This window comes from Neurospora hispaniola (genome assembly GCF_033458365.1).
Source record: "Neurospora hispaniola strain FGSC 10403 chromosome Unknown B0T23scaffold_6, whole genome shotgun sequence".
In the NCBI taxonomy this organism is placed as follows: domain Eukaryota; kingdom Fungi; phylum Ascomycota; class Sordariomycetes; order Sordariales; family Sordariaceae; genus Neurospora; species Neurospora hispaniola.
The window spans coordinates 2,107,083-2,126,944 of NW_026944411.1; the positions used below are offsets into that span (position 1 = coordinate 2,107,083).

The 19,862-nt window shown below is 51.8% G+C and overlaps 5 protein-coding genes and 1 non-coding gene across 6 annotated transcripts; 2 read left to right on the forward strand and 4 right to left on the reverse strand.

Moving 5' to 3' along the window:
• The first annotated feature begins 574 nt into the window (after positions 1-574).
• Positions 575-687, forward strand: B0T23DRAFT_t269. Its single transcript has one exon. It is a non-coding gene; the product is annotated as a tRNA-Leu (tRNA).
• A 421-nt stretch (positions 688-1,108) lies between these two features.
• Positions 1,109-1,634, reverse strand: B0T23DRAFT_197029 (uncharacterized protein). Its single transcript, XM_062833314.1, has one exon. The coding sequence runs from the start codon at positions 1,424-1,426 to the stop codon at positions 1,151-1,153; it is 276 nt and encodes a 91-aa protein (XP_062690950.1). The 5' UTR covers positions 1,427-1,634; the 3' UTR covers positions 1,109-1,150.
• Positions 1,479-2,725, reverse strand: B0T23DRAFT_197048 (PPPDE putative peptidase domain-containing protein). Its single transcript, XM_062833315.1, has 2 exons — positions 2,409-2,725; positions 1,479-2,324 (listed from the first exon to the last, which is right to left on the reverse strand). Exons 1-2 carry the CDS (start codon positions 2,505-2,507, stop codon positions 1,491-1,493), a joined length of 933 nt encoding a protein of 310 aa, XP_062690951.1. The 5' UTR covers positions 2,508-2,725; the 3' UTR covers positions 1,479-1,490.
• Positions 2,726-3,874: 1,149 nt separating this feature from the next.
• Positions 3,875-5,445, forward strand: B0T23DRAFT_321793 (putative GTP-binding protein; the record flags this gene model as incomplete). The annotated part of the gene is made up of 4 exons (XM_062835259.1): positions 3,875-3,949; positions 4,018-4,089; positions 4,197-4,682; positions 4,891-5,445. The coding sequence occupies 4 exons, from the start codon at positions 3,875-3,877 to the stop codon at positions 5,443-5,445; spliced, it is 1,188 nt and encodes a 395-aa protein (XP_062690952.1).
• Positions 5,446-7,372: 1,927 nt separating this feature from the next.
• Positions 7,373-9,737, reverse strand: B0T23DRAFT_197139 (uncharacterized protein). Its single transcript, XM_062833316.1, has 3 exons — positions 9,560-9,737; positions 9,312-9,329; positions 7,373-9,248 (listed from the first exon to the last, which is right to left on the reverse strand). The coding sequence occupies exons 2-3, from the start codon at positions 9,317-9,319 to the stop codon at positions 7,460-7,462; spliced, it is 1,797 nt and encodes a 598-aa protein (XP_062690953.1). The 5' UTR covers positions 9,320-9,329; positions 9,560-9,737; the 3' UTR covers positions 7,373-7,459.
• A 5,690-nt stretch (positions 9,738-15,427) lies between these two features.
• Positions 15,428-19,617, reverse strand: B0T23DRAFT_385004 (uncharacterized protein). Its single transcript, XM_062837508.1, has 3 exons — positions 19,362-19,617; positions 16,357-19,296; positions 15,428-16,287 (listed from the first exon to the last, which is right to left on the reverse strand). The coding sequence occupies exons 1-3, from the start codon at positions 19,441-19,443 to the stop codon at positions 15,533-15,535; spliced, it is 3,777 nt and encodes a 1,258-aa protein (XP_062690954.1). The 5' UTR covers positions 19,444-19,617; the 3' UTR covers positions 15,428-15,532.
• Positions 19,618-19,862: the final 245 nt, after the last annotated feature.

The following is a 19,862-nucleotide window of genomic DNA, read 5'->3' on the forward strand; positions in this document are numbered from 1 at the left end:
GAGGTTGAGCAGAGTCCTATACCCCGGGATGCATCTCGGCCTCAACCCGCTATCGCCATAATGTCCCGTATCTACCCAGCTGAGAACGGTCGTCAGGATAAACCAAGTAGGTCAAATCACACCTCGAGGTAGACTATTATGCACGCCTCCCCGCGTCTTTGGTGCACCTTTTAACTGAAACTCAAAGGGTTTCCTGGATCAAAGGAGGTATAATAGATTCTGGGTAATGTGCTCCCAAATTATTACTAGACAAATTATAGTTTTGTAATGGCCTTTCCTACTAGCCAAAGCGAGCCGTGTTAGACTGTCCTTATTTGGTTTATTCTTACGACCACTGCGCTACCTACCTACGTATCTTCCTATACCCCTCTTGCATCCACGTTTTGCGCATCACTGCAGTCTTTCTTACATATCGACATTGTACAAGTCTTAATTCAATGTCTAACAGCATCTAGTACTCAATTCCTTTCCAAATATAAGTCATTAAACTATACCCACAGTTTGTGCTCGTGGGAAGCTTATCAAACTACCATATGGATCTATGCATTGCACAGATATCCACCAATCTTCTAATGGCTGGATGGCCGAGCGGTCTAAGGCGCTAGACTCAAGAAAATTCTTCTTCACCACCAGGTGAGGTGCATTCTAGTATCGCAAGATGCGTGGGTTCGAATCCCACTCCAGTCAACTCTTTTTACTTTTTTCATTGGAAGGCTTTTTCGTCCGCTTGCTCCTTGGATTGATGACGGACTACTTGGGTTTTATTTTTTTCTCAACTATTTCTGGGACAAGTGCGATGAGCTGGAGAATAGGTTGAGATCGTTGCCTCGGATTGTCATTTTGCGTACCGCAATCACTCTCGCAAATGAGACCCGGAAAGACTGGCACGAGGCAGGATAAAAGGTGTCAGAAAGCAGGTATGTCTTGTGCCCACCATATCTGATGCCAATCTCGAGGAGATATACGATACCCACCTGCAAGACATCACAATGGGCCATGGAAAGACCTACGAGACGTGTTAGGGCTAGGTGGAAACACATGACCAAGACCTTGTGTAGGATCTGAGTCTTTGTAAACATCATGCTATGTAGCTCGAAATGCAAGAGTGTCGATGAAAAAGTGTATTATATTGGACCTGTTCGGTATGTCCTTACGACCACTCGTCCAGTGGCCGAAGTAGAGAACAAGTAGTAGGCAAAAAGTAACTCAACGCATAAAACAAAGGAAAGAGCTCGAGCAGAAAAACAGATCCGTCAATACTGGCTTTTGTTGTCCAGTGAATTGACCAGCCATGGTGGAATGAAATGCAACGATGCGCCATTGGTATCATAGGAAAAGAGAAGCTGATGAAGCGCGTAGCTAACCTCCCAAGGACAAACAGAACCCAGACAAAAAAACACAGAGCCATAACTCCCAGCGATGCCATGCAAAATGAAAAAGCAGACCTGGCCCCTAGTAAGAAATAGGGATCTCATCCAAGCAGCTCGATCTTAAGAAGAAGTCGGTGCCCTCTCCGCAGGCGGTAGCGTTCTGCCAGCAGAATCTCTCGTAGCCACCGCCGCCGCCTTCCCCTTACCCTTCCCACTTTCGGCTTCCCCTTCATCGTCCCGATATTGCCCCTCACCCTCATTACCATTACCGATATTATATGTCGTCGATGCCCGTTCGTGGTCTCTTTCCCTTCCCAGATCAACAAGCGTAGGCGACTCCCCCGAACTGCTCAACATCCTCGACCGCTCGTCCGCCAACAGCTCCTCTTCATCTTCCTCCCTCGCAGCCCTTTTCCTTTCCTCTCTCGCTGCCCTCCTCTCCTCTCTTTTGTCCCGCCCACCACTGTTCCCATGTTGTCCACCGTTTCCGCGCCCATTACCCCCATGGTCCACGTCATCTACCAGCTCGCCGTCCGCAGTATCATACTCGGGAACCTCGATCCAATCCTTGGGCACCACGCACGGCAGAGCCACGCCGATGCTGGCGGCACGATTCAGCCATGCCGGCCCGGGCAGCCCCGTCAGCTTCTGACACAGGTGCGACGTAAAGTGGTTGCAGTTTTTCGTCAACAGGTTGTAGGCGGTCCCGAGAAACTCTTCGGACGCTTCGCGGATGATGGCGTCGATCTCGGCCGGCGTCGCGAGCGTGAAGCCGTGCAAGAGCTCGCACCGGAAGGTGCCCCCTGGCGGCTCGGTGCGGGGTGCCGTCCAGTAGACACCCGTCTTGCCTCGGTGTGCGTGGCCACCGTAGGCGTATTCGCGGCCGTTGATGACGACGCCCGAATGGAGGAGGGAGGTTCCGAGGAACCAGAGGGTCGAGGAGATGCGGCCGGGCTTGAAGAGCGAAAGAAGAGAGCTGGTTAGTACCAGTCGTAGCCATGGGGGAGATAGTCAAAGGCGGAGAAGATTGGAACATACCGGCAGGAGATCGTAGACGTTGATGAGGATCTCGGTCTTTGGAATTGCTAGGGTCGATCGGTGTGGCCTTGCTGGCTTGTGCGACTTCTTGCTTGACATGGTGACGACGGTTCTTAGAGGCACTCCCCCGCTCAGATGGACAAAATGGAGGACCTGAGACGGGAATGTTGAAACTCGTCGAACGGGCGGGAGTAAGCAGTTAAACTCGGTTGCTGAGAAAGCTCGATCACTGCTTCATACGGCGCATATGGCTCTCGAAGTTGGCGATCCAAGACAGGTTTCGAACCCTTGAGGACAAAGAGCTATTCAGCCCCCAACCGCTCGATCAGCGCTTATCACGGAGGTCGATGGAAGTAGGCTGGAGGCGAAACGACGGGATACGCACGATGCGGTTGGGAAGACGGACGCTTTCAGCAGGCAACAATGAAGGCCGGACGGGAAATGGACACGTAGAGGGAGATAGGTAATGTCTGGATGTATTGTCTGGAGAGGCATTCAGCTATAGGATGCAAATGTACGCGTAAATAAGTGGTTAAATGACTACCCGAAATGCTTCCAATTTGCTCGATCTGGGGTGTTTGTACGACGACATGGCAGCAGATCTCGCACCTTTGCGGCTGGCAGCTGCGTCGAAGGGCCATACGCTATGCGAACAGGTGCTGGGGTGGCTGTCGCAGAGCGTCATCACACACCCAGCAGGGGCAGGGGAGCCGCCTGTAAGAACACCCCGCTCAGGGCGAGGGCCTGAATCGGTGAATCGATCTTCCACCTGACGGGCAAAAAACTGACACCCCACTCGAGCTGCTGGAATGGGACGGGACGGGACTGACTGTGACAACGATCCATGTGTTTTGTTTGGGCTTTGGGCGGAGTTTTCAAACAAGGGCTGATAAAATTTTGCATTTGCCCTTTTCCTTCCGTGATCTTTTTGGATCAGCCAATTCTCGCAAACAAGAAAACCCCCAAAACAAAATACCACTTGTCCTTGCAATTTGACAACGTTGGTTCTTGTTACCCTTGTTGCTCTTTTTCTTTTCAGACAATCAATCTTGGACCATCAAGCGATCGACCATTACCAAACAACCCCTAGGGAAGGAAGCCGGCTTTGAGACATTGACTTGTCCTTCTTAGCGGCTCGCTGTTGCAGATTTGCCTTTTACCTTCCTCTTTCTTTTTTCACACTTTTACCGAAACGTTGTGTATTTTTTTTGGGCGGGGGTAGTAAGCCTTTCAGCCCACTGGCTACCGTCAAAACGTCTTCTCACCTAGGGCTCCGATCCCTATTTTTCGCTTCTCAACCCTCCTCTTTACCCCTCCTCCGAACCAAAGTCGCAGCAGCTGTTGCTAGCTCCAGCTCTCGCAGCTTCCGCTCTGCCTCTTTCCCCCTCTCGCTTCCTCCAAACAGAAAAGGGCTTGACTGCACCTTCGTCTACATCTCCACCCGTTCTTATAGCAAACGGAACAAGATGCCTCCCAAGAAGCAGGTCGTGGAGGAGAAGATCCTCCTGGGCCGTCCCGGCAACAACCTGAAGAGCGGCATTGTGGGTTGCGCCTAGGTTAGGCTCCATCTCCCCAACCCCGCTGACACTGTTCTCGATGCCGATTCTAGGTTGGACTGGCAAACGTCGGCAAGTCCACGCTCTTCCAGGCCATCACCAAGTGCAACCTTGGTAACCCTGCCGTAAGCGACCCTCTTCCTCCCGCTCTCACGCTCGCGACCCTGGCGACGACAACGACGACGATGATGATGATGATGACCGGAAGCTAACTCAACCACCGGCGCGCCAGAACTTCCCCTATGCCACCATTGACCCCGAGGAGGCCCGCGTCATTGTTCCCGATGAGCGCTTCGACTGGCTGTGCGAGAAGTACCAGCCCAAGTCGCGCGTCCCCGCCAACTTGACTGTCTACGATATCGCTGGTCTTACCCGCGGTGCCTCCACCGGCGCTGGTCTCGGCAATGCTTTCTTGTCTCACATCCGCGCCGTCGATGCCATCTTCCAGGTTGTCCGTGCTTTCGATGATGCCGAGATTATCCACGTCGAGGGTGATGTCAACCCCACCCGTGATCTCGACATCATCAGCGAGGAGCTTCGTCTCAAGGATATCGAGTTCGTCGAGAAAGCCCTCGAGAACCAGAAGAAGAAGACCCGCCAGGGCGGTCAGTCTCTTCAGATGAAGCAGTGGAAGGAGGAAGAGGCCACTATCGAGAAGATCTTGGCCCACCTCAAGGACGGCAAGGAGGTCCGCAAGGGCACCTGGGGTCCCAAGGAGGTAAGCAACATTTTCCTCATCTGCATAACCCTCCAATCCTTGAATGATGATAAAAGGCCCAAGGCCTGAATTATAAACCCAGCTCTTCGATTCCTCAATGAGGATCCATGAGACAAAAACTTTATCCTGACAACACCCTCCATTCATCACTATGCATCATGTTTCGTTATTGGTCATCGAAACATATGCTAACTCTGCATGATTCCAGATCGAGGTCATCAACCCTCTCTTCCTTTTGACTGCCAAGCCCGTCGTCTACCTCGTCAACCTTTCCGAGCGTGACTACATCCGCAAGAAGAACAAGCATCTTCCCGCGATTGCCGCCTGGATCAACGAGCACGCCAAGGGTGATCCCATCATTCCCCTCTCCGTCTCCTTCGAGGAGCGCCTCACCCGCTTCGAGACCGAGGCTGAGGCTGCCGAGGAGTGCAAGAAGGTTGGCGCCGAGTCTGCTCTGCCCAAGATTATCATCCAGATGCGCAAGGCCCTCAACCTCGGCTCGTTCTTCACCACCGGTCCCGATGAGGTTCGCCAGTGGACCATCCGTAACGGCACCAAGGCTCCCCAGGCCGCTGGTGTCATTCACACTGATTTCGAGAAGACCTTCATTCAGGCTGTCGTCTACAACTACAACGTCCTCAGGGAGCTCGGTGGTGACGAAGCCGAGGTCAAGGCCAAGGGCAAGGTCATGACCAAGGGCAAGGATTACGTCGTTGAAGATGGTGATATCATCCTCTTCAAGGCCGGTGCTGCCAAGAGCTAAACGATAGACGTAAATTGTCAATACACATGAATGATGAAATCCCAACCGACTTGGTCCCCTATCCTTACTGTGCTCGCTTTCTGAATGTATACTCGTCTTGTTTATTTTCTGAGCATGTACATCCTGTCTTGATATGGGTTGTTGTCCGTTGAAGTTTTTTAAGCAGTTTGATGGGTATGCCGTACATGGATTCATTTCACTCAGTTGACAGGAGCACCGTTTGTTTGTTTGCCACTTGAGTCTTTGATCATCCATACCTCCATGTTCGTACCTAACATTACTGCCCACTGTAGACCCTGTGCTGGTCTAATCAAATGTCAGATGGTGTTTGTCAATTGCAATCATCTTTTCTCGCGCCCTCGTGTACTAAGAGTTCTTGCCAAGAATTGAACCTTTTAAAGTTCCTCCCAGGAATCATTAAACTGTAACTGAATCACACCTGCCGTTATACTAAGACTGATCAGTATACCACTCTCCAGGTACAAGGTTTTCATTCGTACTAACGTCCACCTCGCTGTGAGACATGTACATAGCGGTGACTGTGATGGCACATGTCAACATCTGTTAAGATAATCCAGGTTCCATCTCGTCACTGGCCTTTCATCCTATCTTATTGCATATAAGAGCCCCTACCCATTCATTTTTACTAGTACATACTCTGACAGTCACAGTGAGCCAGCAGCTTCCAAATATAATAGATATAGACCTGGACCTCCATGATTTCAGTCGAAGAAATTGAGGTGACGCACAAATATTCCCCGACATCATAGTGTCTTGTGAGGCCGGCGATGCTGAGGGTAAGTAGAGTAGACCAGACTGAATAGAACGCAAGAGGTGCTGTTGCGACCAGTTAACGTAAGAGTAAAGTGGTGGACCGGGAGGGGGGTGGGTGAAATGGAGGAGAGCCTCACAAGAGAGAGAGAAAGAGAGAAAGAGAACGAGAAAAAAGAGAAAGAGAGAAGGGCAGGGTTGGAGAAAGAAAGAAGGAGAAAGAGAAAACGATTTAATGAGAGACGAGCAAAGGCGTTTACAAAATTATACGATCAAAAACCAAGTGGAGGAACCCGTGCTCGACAATAGGCGGCCAAAGTACGCCTCGATGGAATCAGGCATCGACGTTAGTTCAAGACCATTACATGATTGTTCAGTGCCGGACTCGAGAAACCCCCATTAAAGAGGAAAAACAGATGAAGAAGAGGGTAATTTACGCGAGTCAGAGGCCAGCTTTGTTGAACAACAACACATAAGTGTTGCTTCACCATTCCAGGAAATTGGTTGGTTCCAAGGCTACCGAGATTTATGGGCTGCAGTAGTTGTTGACGGTGGGGTTGGAGGCGATGTGCCCAGCATCCTGTCATTGATGGATATATGTGTTGTTCGGATATTTAAATCAATAAAAGAGTCACGGTAATGTGTTCAACTGGATTGGGGACATCACACACAACGATTGTATATCGACTGTCTTGGTGTGTTATGGTATTTGATGTATGTATAATGGTATATGCAAATTTTCCTCCTTACCCCCGGGCATCATGATGAACCAGTCATGTCCACAATCCGGGATTTTCGACGCCCTTCTTTCTTTCTTCCATTCTTGTTCTTGATAACAAAGGAAAATTGGTATGCTACATGAAAATGCAAATGCTGAGACCACCCATTTTAAACCCATGCTGTTGCCCTGTCTTGAACTCCGTTGAAAAAGAAGCCAAAAGCCAAATGCAAAATTTCTTTGCCAACAACCAGGTTGAAGAAAGATGATGAGATGCAGATGTTGATGAAAAAAGGGGAGTGAAGTGCCAGACTTTCATTCCATGTACCGTTTCTCTCTTCTTTTCCTCCATTAGCGGGAAGAAAAGGAGCAAAGGGGAGTATCACGTTCGACTGAGTGAACTGAAGAAACCCGTTCTCCAACTTCACACAAGTCGAGATGATGATGATGATGCCAGATCAATACCGCCCCTTGTACCAGGCCCCTTTTCCATTCCATCACACCCAACCGTGCCGCAAGTTCAACTTAGCAAGCACCATACCTCACACCTCTCTTCCCCAACTCCTTCCTTCCCACAGCATCCTCAGGCCAGATCCACCCCCTACTCCTCTTTGCCTCTCTCTTCTCCGCCAACTGCGGCTGCGGCATCCACTCATCCCTCGCCAAGGCCTTCCGTCTCGTTCCCTCAGCGGGCGCACCGATCTCCGCCTTCCAGTGTACCTGTCCAGGAACAGGCTCGTCGCCCGCAAGCATGCACAATCCCCACAGGGCCAAGCAAGCCGTCATCTGCACCTCGTTCACATTCTCCGCGGACACGGCAGCTTCGCTACCCGTGGCAGCAAGCTGCACGCTCCCAACCTCAAGATAGCCGAAATGCGGGGTGGTCTCGGTCCCGTTGCGAACAAACACCAGCTCGATCTCGGTCAAGATGAAGCCGTACCGGCACCCGTGCTCGCGCATGACGTGGTGCAAGTGCGCGAGGCCGCGCAGATACTCGACCCGCTTGATGTTTCCCTCGACGCGCATGCCCGTGTTGAAGCGGTCAAAGGACTTGACGAGCCCGACGACGCGCGCGGTGGGCTTGCCGCCAAAGATGGCGGCTACGCTGTTGGTGGCGGATTCGCCGGCGACGTTGGCGATGAACATGTTGTCCGTTGCTGCTGCGGATGCGGAGGAAGCACCGGTGGCGACGGCGGCCATGGGGCTCTTGGAGGGAACGGAGAGCTGGAGAGGGCGCTGCGAGCAGAGGGCCAGGGCGGCGTTGAGCTTGGGGAGGTAGTGAGCCGAGTAGATAGAGTGCAGCGCGGCTTCGGTCTCGGGGTGGCGGTGGTGGGGAGAAGAGGCCGTGGGGAGGAGGGCCTGCGAGATGGGCACCGAGAGGCAGGCGGAGGCGCCGGGGATGGAGAGGATGGAGGCCGCAGTGAAGTTGGTCCAGGGGCGAACTTGTCGGACGTCCCACCAGAAGTGCTTGGTGTGGGGATCCCGAAGCGGGAAGGAGATGGTGCGAACGAGCGACGGAGCCGGGTTCGACGAGGTGAGGTAGGATAGGAGGGTCGTCGAGGGCGTCATGTCGGGGGTGATGGGAGCGGCGGCAGCGAGCGGCGAAGGTGCGCGCGGCGCATATGGCTGGTACATGAAAGACTCGGGCTGGGGGAATTGGGCCTGGGGCTGCGGCGTAGGCGACGGGCTGAGGCTGGCCCGAGTCTGGGATGGCACGTAGGTCGGCATTTGGCGGTAGGTGGGATAGCCATATCTCTCGATGGTGACGTGGTCTAGACTGCACAAGGACGCCCGGCGAGAGTGAGGTACCGATGAAGGCTCGGCAACATAGTTGATGGGAGCGAAGACGATGCCGCTGTTATCCTCCGTGAAGGGGAGAGGAGTCGCGAAGGAGATGGCATCTGGGTTGGTGTAGCTGCGCTGATGTACAGGTCGGAAGCTGTCCGTATTGGCCCGGGCCCGGGAGATCCTTGGGCCCGGCATAGTCCGAGCACGCTTGGGAGCCGGAGCAGCAACGGCGGACGGATCGATGGACTGGTCCTGGCTGCGAATCTTTGGGAGGAGAAGAGGTCCATGAGTACGGATGGGTGACCGGCTCCGGACCGGTGTTGTCCTCCGTGTGCTTGTTGCGCTCACTGACTCTGAGGGAGAAGACTCAAAGGAGGAGTAGACCGATGAGCTATGGGAGACGGAGCGAACATGGCTAGGGTTGAAGTTGATCTCAAGGAGAGAAGGGTCGAAAGAAAAGCTTGGCGGAGTGACCGGAAGTTCACACGATGGGAATGTGAATTCGTAAGGGATACCTGTTGCCAGACTATGTCCAAACAACTGTTAGCTGTGAAGTTGATGGTAGTCTGGGCTAGTGTAAACAACTTACGTAGACATTTTGAAGCTTGTGTAGTTGAAGGAGCGGATTACAAGATTAGTTTGGAAAACAAGGATAGGAAGGAGACCCGCTCCGATGGTGATTCTAAATTGTATGAGAGTGGAGGTGAAAAGGAAGGAAGGGATCGTATGTATGGTCTTGGCCCGGACACTTGAGACTCTAGATGCCTGAAGAGAGGAGGTTGTTTGGACATGAAGCAAGAAGGGGCAACAAGAGGAGGGAAACAAGGTTATACTTATCCTCATGCTCAGATGGATAACTCGAGATCATAGGCCATGGAGGGCCGGAGAGTATGGACCCATGAACGCACCAGCAGAGGACTGGACGATGGATGCGCATTGCCGGCGCGAGAAGCATGGGCATAGGAATACTAGCGTTAAGCGTGGGCCGCGGTCGCGAAAACCACATGAGAGACATGCTCGGAGACACAGGCGTGTAAGCTGTGCTCACAAAGGTACGTATCTCTTGTGAATACTTTTTAGTGAGTCCTACCCCTGGTGGAGAGGTCCAAGAGGGATTGCCGGAAAGAGGAAGAGAAGAGAAGAGCAACTTGCAGCCTCCAGTGCTACCTTGGCTACGTTGTTACCCTTTGCCCTTGTCGCGACCCTAGTCTTTGGTGGTTAGCAGCTTGGCAGTCGGGTTTAAGGCTGGAACCCATGGACGACTCTGATTGCTCAGATATCCAAATAAATCTGAAACGCGGAGATCTATGGCGCTCGTCGAGACCCAGGGTCATGTCACTCGACGATTTATTTGGATAGTTGCGAAATGGGTTCGTAATTGACGGATAGAATAGCCGCCATTGTGGTTGTCGGTTTCTGGAGACATGATGCTTTGAGGTCGACGTCAAAAGGTAAACACAGGTTGGAAACACCATTCAGGAGAGGAATGATAGGGTATGTAGACTGATGAGATACCGATAATCTTGAATCTCACTTACATGCATCAACATGTCGGATCGGGGGAGGGAACACAATGGACAAAGAGGACAAAGAAGATGTATCGGCAGTTACACGTTCTCTCGCTCCATTCATTCATTCCATGTGGAAGCTTCCTCAAAACGCTTCATGGCCCAAGCTCCCTCTTTTTTTTCTGGGACTTCACGCAAAGAAGAGCCCTTTTCCCTTCTGGGAAGCCCTAGACGTGTAGTTCTGAGAAGTCGAAGGTAGATGGGCATCTCAGCAACACCATTGGCTCAAAATCCCATGTCGGTGCAAGCCGCCATGCAGGCGTCTATGAGTCATATTTAGACACATGGTCCCGCCTACAGCGTAGCACTGTTACCCGTCAAGGGTCATTTGTACTTGATCCAGCACTCGCCAGTAGCAACGGTACTTTCAGAAGCTCTTTCGAGATCTTGGGCCCAGGCGCCAGCCGCGGGACGACGTGGGAACCGAACCAGACAGACGGCAAATGGCAGATGGCAGCAAGAGCGGGCCAGGGACGGAACTTGTTCTGTTGGAGCGTGTGTTTGGGGTCAATATCGGGATACATAGGATATGGCGCAAACTGACAGACAAGTGAGAACAGGGCGGAACCGAATGGGGGGTCGATCATGCTGCCAGATGCCACTTCGACGCGGGGTCATCACGACGGTGCTTCCCGCAGCACATCGCAGCCAGGGCCATTGAGTCGAGCCACGACACGTCTGATGGAGCAAGGCTTCGAACCCATCGCGTCTTTTTCTCGCAACACCACCCGGACACCACCACCGCACCACCATCACCTCAAAAGACATTTACCCCGCGGCGACAAAGGCATGCTAGGCCGTTGAGCAGGACTGTTGCTGAACGGACCCATCCACAGAGTCGAAAAGCCAAACGGAAGGCTGCCACGGCTCGACTATACTATAGAGGGTCAGGCACGGATGCAAGGCCAGCTCTTTCACTTTCACTGAATCCAGAACGTCCGAGAAAAGTGTTCTGATACGACAGCTGGAAAGGCATTCGCCTCCCCGTTATCTCAGTGATAGTGATAGCTCGCAATATCCATACATACTGCATTGCATACCAGGCCGACACTAACAAAAAAAGTAAGGCGGGTTGGGCACCCATCCTCTCCATCCTTTCGTTCGACATTTCGGCTATCCGGAGTTTGGGCGTGCTCGTTGATGTCTCCCTCGCATCATGTTTCTGCTCAAGACTCCAGAGCAGCTCCACGATTGCTCCCCGCTACCAGTCGCATCTCTTCTCTGCACAGAGGAAATGCAGTGCTAGGAGAAACCTCCGACCCTATGACGGCCCTATTTTAGGTGGACCCATTGACTGCTTAGCTTTTCTCAGACCTTCAACTTTGAGAAAGGGAGAGAGAGAGAGAGAGGGGCAGAGGTTCGGTCGAGAGTCTGAAGGGTTCCAAGATGCGAGCGGTTACTGAAATTGCTTTGTCTTACGACCGACCGCCGAAGCTAAACAAGGTAGGGATCGAGCAGGTACGGCGTCGTTCAGAAGGGGTTGGAAGATTGCAAGCACGAATTTCTTGCCGGACCGAAACTACCTAAGCGCCAGGAAGTAGAGAAGATCAAAGATGACCTATGTCTAGCTGACGACCGTAGTATGAAGCGCGCACCCGAAGGCGCTTGCACATGGAATGTCGCTTGCGCTTCAATTACCTAACTTGTTAAGAAAACGTGCGCAGTTGTAGCGTAGGACACTAACACAGCGAGCGGGTCGGGTTAATCAAACAGCCGCCCAATCGTGCCGGCGCCGTGCTTAGGTAACTTCCTAGGGTCTTTAGGTAGGCATGACCCTGAACATGCGTTAACATCAGCGGCGGCTGGGCGGTTACGGAAATTGTTAGAGGCCGGTTTTGCCAGCCCAGCCCCAATCCGATATCCGGAGCTCTCCTGTTCATCATCTGCTTCATTCTCCTTCCTTACTTTGAAGAAAAGGTTTGGCAATGACCGTAAAGGTCGGCAGTTGCACAGCCTCATTACGAGGTTTGTAGGCGCTTAGAATTTCAGAGTCTCACATATCAAGGGAGGATAGGTGGGATCTTCGGATCGGAAACCCACAGCGTCATCAATTTTAAGCGCCCTCCAAACGGCGATGAATGTTCACTCCGGTCGTAGTGTACTACTCCAAGAGGGCGGCCCGGTCAAGAGGTGAATATTTTCTTTGAAAGTTTTAGCGAGCCAGATCGCCGCAAGGTCATAAAATTGTCCCGAGATCGTAACGTCTCAGTAGTAACGTTCCTCGTCCTCATGCGACTATCATACCCCAGGCGTCTTGACATGAAAAGTCTACACTTCATCGTTTCTTGACATTGCCTGCGCAGCACCGAGACCACGGGGACTTTCGGAGTTGGAGTCGTCTCAGTCCGTTTTACCTACGCTAACGTTGCCGGCGGCCCGCGGCCTTTTCCTCCGAACGGGAGCTTTTCAACATTGACGACGATTCTTGCAGTTTGTTCTCCAATTTTCATGCAACACCAGAACGCCGATCTGCAACTTTGCTGTTGTGCTGTCAGTCGAGCATTTCTGTCCTTTTTTTCTTTCACTTTCGAGTCTTTTTACCCCCCCTGTCTTTGCGTGCCGCATGGCAGCCCGACCAATTCCACAAGGGTCCGATTCAACCCTGCATCGCTGTGTGGCCAATCAGATCACTTAAAGCCGACTTATACACCACCATGCCATTACCTTTTCGGACATGGGGCAAGTTTACCCGTCGATTGGACGGCATGGAACCTATCAATATGTGTGGATGATATCAATATATGCTGTATGGAATGGCAGATAACCAAAAGACTGGAAGTTGTCTAGAATCCTTCCTACCGACTCTTGCTTTTCCTTTTTACTCAGGCTCTGGAATAAGAAAAAAAAGCGGGGAAGGAAAGCCTAGAAGGAAAGAAACAGCGGGAGGGAGGAAATGAGAGAGAAAAGAAGGAAAAATCCACAGTCCACAGCACATACGCACTAAAACATGCAGAACACTACACTATATGGACACTAAGACTAACAACGCAAGCTGCTACCTAGGGCATCTCGACTAATGCTAGGTGAAGTGTCAAACTCCGACTGAACGAGGTATCCAGTCGCATCCGATTAAACATGTGGTGCCATTGTCCATCCCGGGTACCAGACCTTTGGCAGTTTCTTCATTTTTTCCCGTTCTTTTCCCACTCTTTTTTTTTTTTTTTTTTTTCACTTTTTCGGGTTGACAGATGTTTCATGGTTTCATGTGGTAGTGGGAGAAACATGAAACAACGGCTTTCTGCAAGGCATACTCCATTTCTGTTGAGGTTCTGACCATCCATCGCTTCGTGATCCCCCGTGGCCAGTGTCGTGGTGCGGGGGAAGAGTTGGTGGAAAAAAGCACGTCAAGTCACGCACATACATGTGAATATGGGTTGAACGTGAATCATGTGAAGGGGAGAAAAAAAAAAAAAAAGAGGAAAAAGAAACTCCGTTATCTGCCGACATGGCATGATGTGATATGCTTTGTCCTTGTGTTGACAACGTCTAGAAAGGTCCAATCTGATCCCAACAAGGCATTTTACATCGAGAGATGGATGGTTGTGATCTTTCAAGTTCAAACCCGTGGATGCCAGTGGATGACTAATGCAGGTCATATCGCGGAATATCAGACAACTGACGAGATGAACTTGTATAGTTCTCATCTACAACTTGAAACTGCTGAAAACGCCTTCTCCAGTGGAAAGGTTGAAAGAAGGGTCGCATACCCGTCTTCCCGGAGCGGACTCTTTATGATAGCATGATTCCATGTCAGTCACTCCTCACTCCCCCTCCTTCCAACTACCTATGGGGACCCAATAATCCGAAGTGATTGGCTATAGGTACATAGTACTACATATCCTTCTTTATTTTTCCACGCCAGAAAAGGAACAAAGATAGAGGAACAATGGCCCCCCCTCCCATTCTTGAACCACGTGCGCACCAAGAAAACATGAAACACCATCATGTTCTTTTCTCTCCCGCTTTTCCGAGCGGATACATACTTCTGTATGTAGTACAAAGACATCCAAACTGGGTCTCAACAATAGGCTTTGTTTGAGGTCTCCCATTCTCCTCCGGCTTTCGGTCACAACATACCTAATTATGCAATGACTGACTGACCAAGCCCTACGTACGCTACGGCTCAACATCTACCCGGGATCCGTAATCCGGCCAGTTTCGTTCGTTGCTCATCATATGGGCCATGCCATGCCATGCCATGCTACACGTCCATCTCATCTCCAGAGAAGGAAGGCCAAGCACAGCCTCACCCCAGCCAGGCCCATTCTGCCGACCTGACCTGGACCTGGACCTGGACCTGACCGGATATTGTAGCCTGTTACCTATGCATCCAAGAATCTCATTTCGTTGCTCATCCTGTGTACATACATTACATAGTAGTACCCTTATCTTGTAACTTATAGGGCGGCGGCGGCTAATTATCTTGCTTCATTATTGTTGTTTGATCCAATCGCATTCGGCCTACACTTACCTACCACAGGCTTCTTCAGCTTGACAACGGTCACTCGTCATTCTTTGGTGATTGGGGGTCGCGCTTGTTTCATCATGTGATCTTCAAGATGGTGGTCAGGTTGTGATCCGTACGCTGTACCTACCTATACATACTATACGCGCAATGGGGGTTTAGCATCTGAAGCCGTTGAGGGAGCAGTTAGATACCTTTGAGTGGAGGTCGTTCTGTTGATGATACCTATGTGGTTCTCATCTTGAATTGCTTGCTGGGCTCTCGAGGTTCACTAATTTTTCGTCTTTTGTTCTTGTTCTTTTCTTTTCCCCAACTTATTTGCAGGCTCCGTTATTTATAGAGACGAGACATCACATGTTGACTTTATTGTCGATTGTGTCGAAACTCAAAGGGGCGGCGAGGTAACTTCTGCCCAGAGAAAGAGTATGACATTGAAAAGTTCAACCGCACGTTCCCAGCTCTAACGCCTGTCCTGTATCCTGTAAACCACTCAACACTGTCTCACCACTGCAGGCGGACAGATCTTTGAAGTGTAATCTCCAACGGCCAGACAACGCCGCCAGGCATTTCACCAAACCATTGCCCATATTGTCATGTTGTACATTAGTTGTACATTACATGTTCCACAAACCGACAGCAAACCAGCCTCTTCAAAAAAAAAAAAAAAAAAAAAAAAAAAAAAAAAAAAAAAAAAAGCCATCCAACGCCGTTTGTACTTTCAGTCCGTGCAACTTACACCGCTCCATCTGCCGCCGTCCCACTATTCGTGAACGGGGACTATAACAAGTTATCATCAATCCTCCCCGTCGCAACCACCGTACTGGCAGCTATCGTCGCCGGGGCTTTTCCCACACCGACGACGCCTTTGCCGGGTACACCCCTCCCATTCCCATTTCCATTCCCCCTGTAGCCACCACTACTACTTCCACCAACCCCAACTGAAGTCCTATCAACAGCACTATCCCGCAAACCCGTCAGCCCTCCCGCCTCAACCGCCTTGACCTTCCTCAAAGCCCTCTTCAACCCCTCCATTCGTCCTCTCTCCAAGATCAACATCCCCCTCGCCAACTCCCTAATTGCCCTCCGTCCCATCTTTTCATGCATATCCCTCCACCCCGCCAGTTCGCCCGCTACCGTCTGCTGGGCATACCTTAGTTCTTTTCCCAGCATCTCCGCCTCGCGCTCCGCATTCTTGACCTTCTCCTCTCGTTCCTCGTTCATCCGCTGCCTCGTCTCATCCAAAAGACCGAGCGGCCAACGCGACGAGCGGTTGAGCGAGTTGTAGTTACGCTCGGCCTCGCGGCGAATGGAGACAATCTTGGCAATGGTTCGCGGCGGCTTGGCGAGGGCGCGGAGGATAGCTTCGACGTTGGAGTAAAGAGTTAAGAAGGCGTTGAAGAAGAGGTTTGTTGGCGAGTTTTGGGGTGGAGCGAGGGCGCGGACGTAGAGTTCCAGGGCGGTTAGGTGGGAGGCTGGGAGGAAAGGGAAGGTGGTGAGGACGCGGTGAAGGAGTTGGGAGGCATCGTAGAGGTCTATTTGTGAGGATTGTTAGTAAAGGGTGGTTCCTTTGGTGGAGAGGTCTGTGCAAAGGAATGACTTACCCATGGCAACGTTCCCGACTACGTTCGCCCTCCGGGCCACACTCCTGGTAGAAAAGTGCACGCTCCTGACAATATCACGAGCATGATCGACAAATTGCTCAACCTCCCTAAGGTCTATGACAGGCTCCATCTCGTCATGGATTTTCTCCGTTAGCGCTTCCGCCTTGAGCCTACTCCGTTCGGCCATCATGTCAAGCTGCAAGTCAGGCACCAGGAAGAACTCCCAAAGCATCTCATGAGTAGCAAACGTGGGATGCGCCAAAAGTACCCGTAAGAACCAATCCATACGAATCTGGAGATCCTTGAGCACCGCTCGACTTGGCCTGGAAAGAATCTGTGTCGGCGACCGCACATCCGCCAGAGACGGTATCCATGAGGAAGGGTTCTCTATCTCCAGCAACTTAACAAGGTGCTCAAAGTCCGTCAGAGATCGACGACACGTCGTTACGGCATAACTATACCGGTCGACCGGTGCCCCCGACTTCAGCACAAAACGGATGGAGGTATCCTCAACAAAATAGGATCGTACCACACCCGTTGTGCGTGAGTCGGAGCCTGGTATGAGCGAGAACAGGGTGAGATCGTCGATCTTGTTGCGGACCTCGTCGTCCTTGGCCAATTCTACGGCTGTCAAACCTCGAAGCTCCCTGGCCGCAACATCGACGCGAGGATCTCCGAAGAGCACTCGCACCATATCGAAACGCCCATACTTGCTGGCCAGCATCAGAGGGGTAAACCTCTTTTCGTTGGTTGCATTGACATCAACATCGCAATGTTGGAGGATTTGTAACGCAAGCTTCGGGTCGTTGATGATATGCAAAAGGGTATTGCCCTTGGCATCGACATGTTCATCCAGGTGCAGAGGCTGACCATCGCCCTGAGTTCTCGTGGCAAAGTCAAGGCCCTCCTCTACCATGACGGAGTAGTTGGCATGATCATACGACCGACATAACGCGAATAATGGTGTTTGTCCGTTTTTGTCCTTCTGCCGCCAGGGTAGCATCTCGCCTAAAAGTTTTATTAGGAAGGGAGCGTGGAAGAGGTAATGCGCAGCACTACGACCCCATGTATCTTGTCTGGCGAGATAATCTCTAAGCTGATCGCGCGGCGTTGATTCGAGGAACAAGTTCAACAGCATGTTGATGACTTTGGCTTCACCCAACTGAACCGCAGCGCTCATCAATGTCGTGCCCGCGTTGTTCTGGTCTTCCAACAGGACATGGGCAGGGAAATACTGGCTCAGTGACAGCAGATACTCCAAGACCTCAACACGGCCGTTTTGGATGGCCATCATCGGTACTGACTCCCCAAGTGCATCGGTGGTCTGGGCGAGGCGTTCAATACTAGTGTCGCCTTCAACTCCACCTGTCCATGTCGTGGTGATGCTGGCTGTCCTAGACCTAAATGAGATTTCCGAGCTGCTCGACAGTGACATACTTCGAGTGTCCATTGATACCCTTTTGACTTTCTTTGGCAGAGGTAGTGGTTCAGCTTCGTAAGGATCAATGTCGATATCATCGGATGCTCCATCCTGGAACGGAAATACGTGACTGAGGCCAGAACCTTCAGAGAAACGCTCCGATACGGAAAAGGCCGTTGAAGACAGACTCGAACCCCCATTCGCGAAGTTCCAGTCATTTCCCGATGCCCTGCGTGAAGAAGGCCGGGATTCGACTGCATAATAGGCGTCGTCGCTGGAATACGTTTCTGGTTCCATGATTTTCTTCAGCTCCACAATGTCGCCTTTTGACACCGCGTCCCAAAGGGCTCTGTTCCGACGACTGGCTCGCCGTAACCCGCCGGAATCACGGTCAAGATACGCCAAAACAGCCTCGAAGGTGCTGAGCGCATAGCCGATCTCGCCACTATCAACATCATCGATGAAGATAAAGTGTCGAACATAGCTTAGTCGCGCTTGGAGGTGCTTAATCTGAGCTTTGATGACAACATACAGCAGCAGAGATACAAGGGTATCAGCGTTGATAGTCAAAATGGGCTTTTCCGAAGCTGGCCCCGGAGTCTGCGGAGGCTCAGGTAAAGCGAGCTGCGTTGCAGCCTTGGCGGTAGAAAGAAGAATTTCCATCATCTCCTGAGGACAGCTGGCGTTTGTCATTTTGCGGAACTCGTCCACCGCACGCCCCAGTCGAGAGATGAGATCACGCTTTGCTCGCGACCCACCGTCCATAGCGATTCCCAGCTGAGAAATATCGATATTATCCATCTGCCGTATCTTGGCCTCTAACTCGAGATCATCCGGTCGTCGAAGTGTCGTCAAGCGGGGGAACAACATGTAGTGTACGTTTTCCGTCACATAACGTTCAATCATACGTTCGACAACTGGTCCGGTCAAGTCGGTAGTTGCGCCCAACAAAGACAATTGTTGCTTATCGACATTTTGGAAGAGGTCAATCGCTGACGTTACAGCGGTCTCCAGAGCCACCCTCATAATGTCCTCATCATCCTGGCTGTATATGCTCTCGGTCAAGTGGTCACCATGCGTGTTCCTTGTGAAGCTGATACTTCCTGTACTGTTCGATCGTACACTTCGAACCGCGTGTGTAATGGGGCCATTGATGGGTTCTGGGTCCGGGATGACGCTCGCAGAAGGAGGTGGCGGTAGTGGTCGTTCGACTACAAGGGTGAACTCGCGGAACAGCTTCTCGAGACCATTTTGCATCTGCCTTGCAATGGCGGGAAAATGATTGAGGAGTTCGTGGAAGCTCCTAATGTCCTTCTTTTTCGGTGCGTCCGACGCAGCTGCTATAGGTTTGGGTCGGGTGGTTGGTTCGGGCGGCAGTAGGGCCGGAGGGATGTTGACTTCCTCCCATGATCCGACCAGCGGGCGTGATATGAAATAGACCAGGAACTGCTTAAGCTCGAGAGTATCGGGGTACCAAAGGGCGTCGTGGAGAAGGTTGGCTTGGGCCAAGGCCCTGAATCCTGTTCAACACCCAGAACAGTTAGCAGTAGGTTCACGGCTGAGACTCTGTGAAGGAGTTCGGTACCCTTGTTGCTGTAGACATAGTTGTCCTTGATGACAATGGTCCTGCCATTGATGGTGCTGTATAGCTTGGGTTTGCCCTTCATCTCACGGAGATTCTGCGTAGGTTCCTTGGCTCCCGCGCCAGGGCCCCCCTTGGGTGGAAGGATGCGCAGCACATGGCTCCCGATGAACTCATCGGAGGCTACGGAAGCTGACAAGGGCGCGCCCGTCTCGGTGTCGCGGGAGTCAAGAATGACATCGGTGGTCGGGACAAGGAGGATGTGCTGCTGAGGGGGCGAGCACTGGGCGAGATAAGGGCTCTTGGCAAAAGCACTGAGGAATGGGTTTAGAGGTTGCATTCATTCGATGCGCTTCGCAACTCCTCGGGGCCTTGGTGTGTATGGCGTGGGCGGTGACCTAAGGTAGCCACCATTGAGCGAGGCTACCTGGAGCCGCGAAGCATGCAATTGGCGAGAGCGCGGACTATGTTGCTGTCCCCCGTCGAAATGGGATTCGTAGCGTG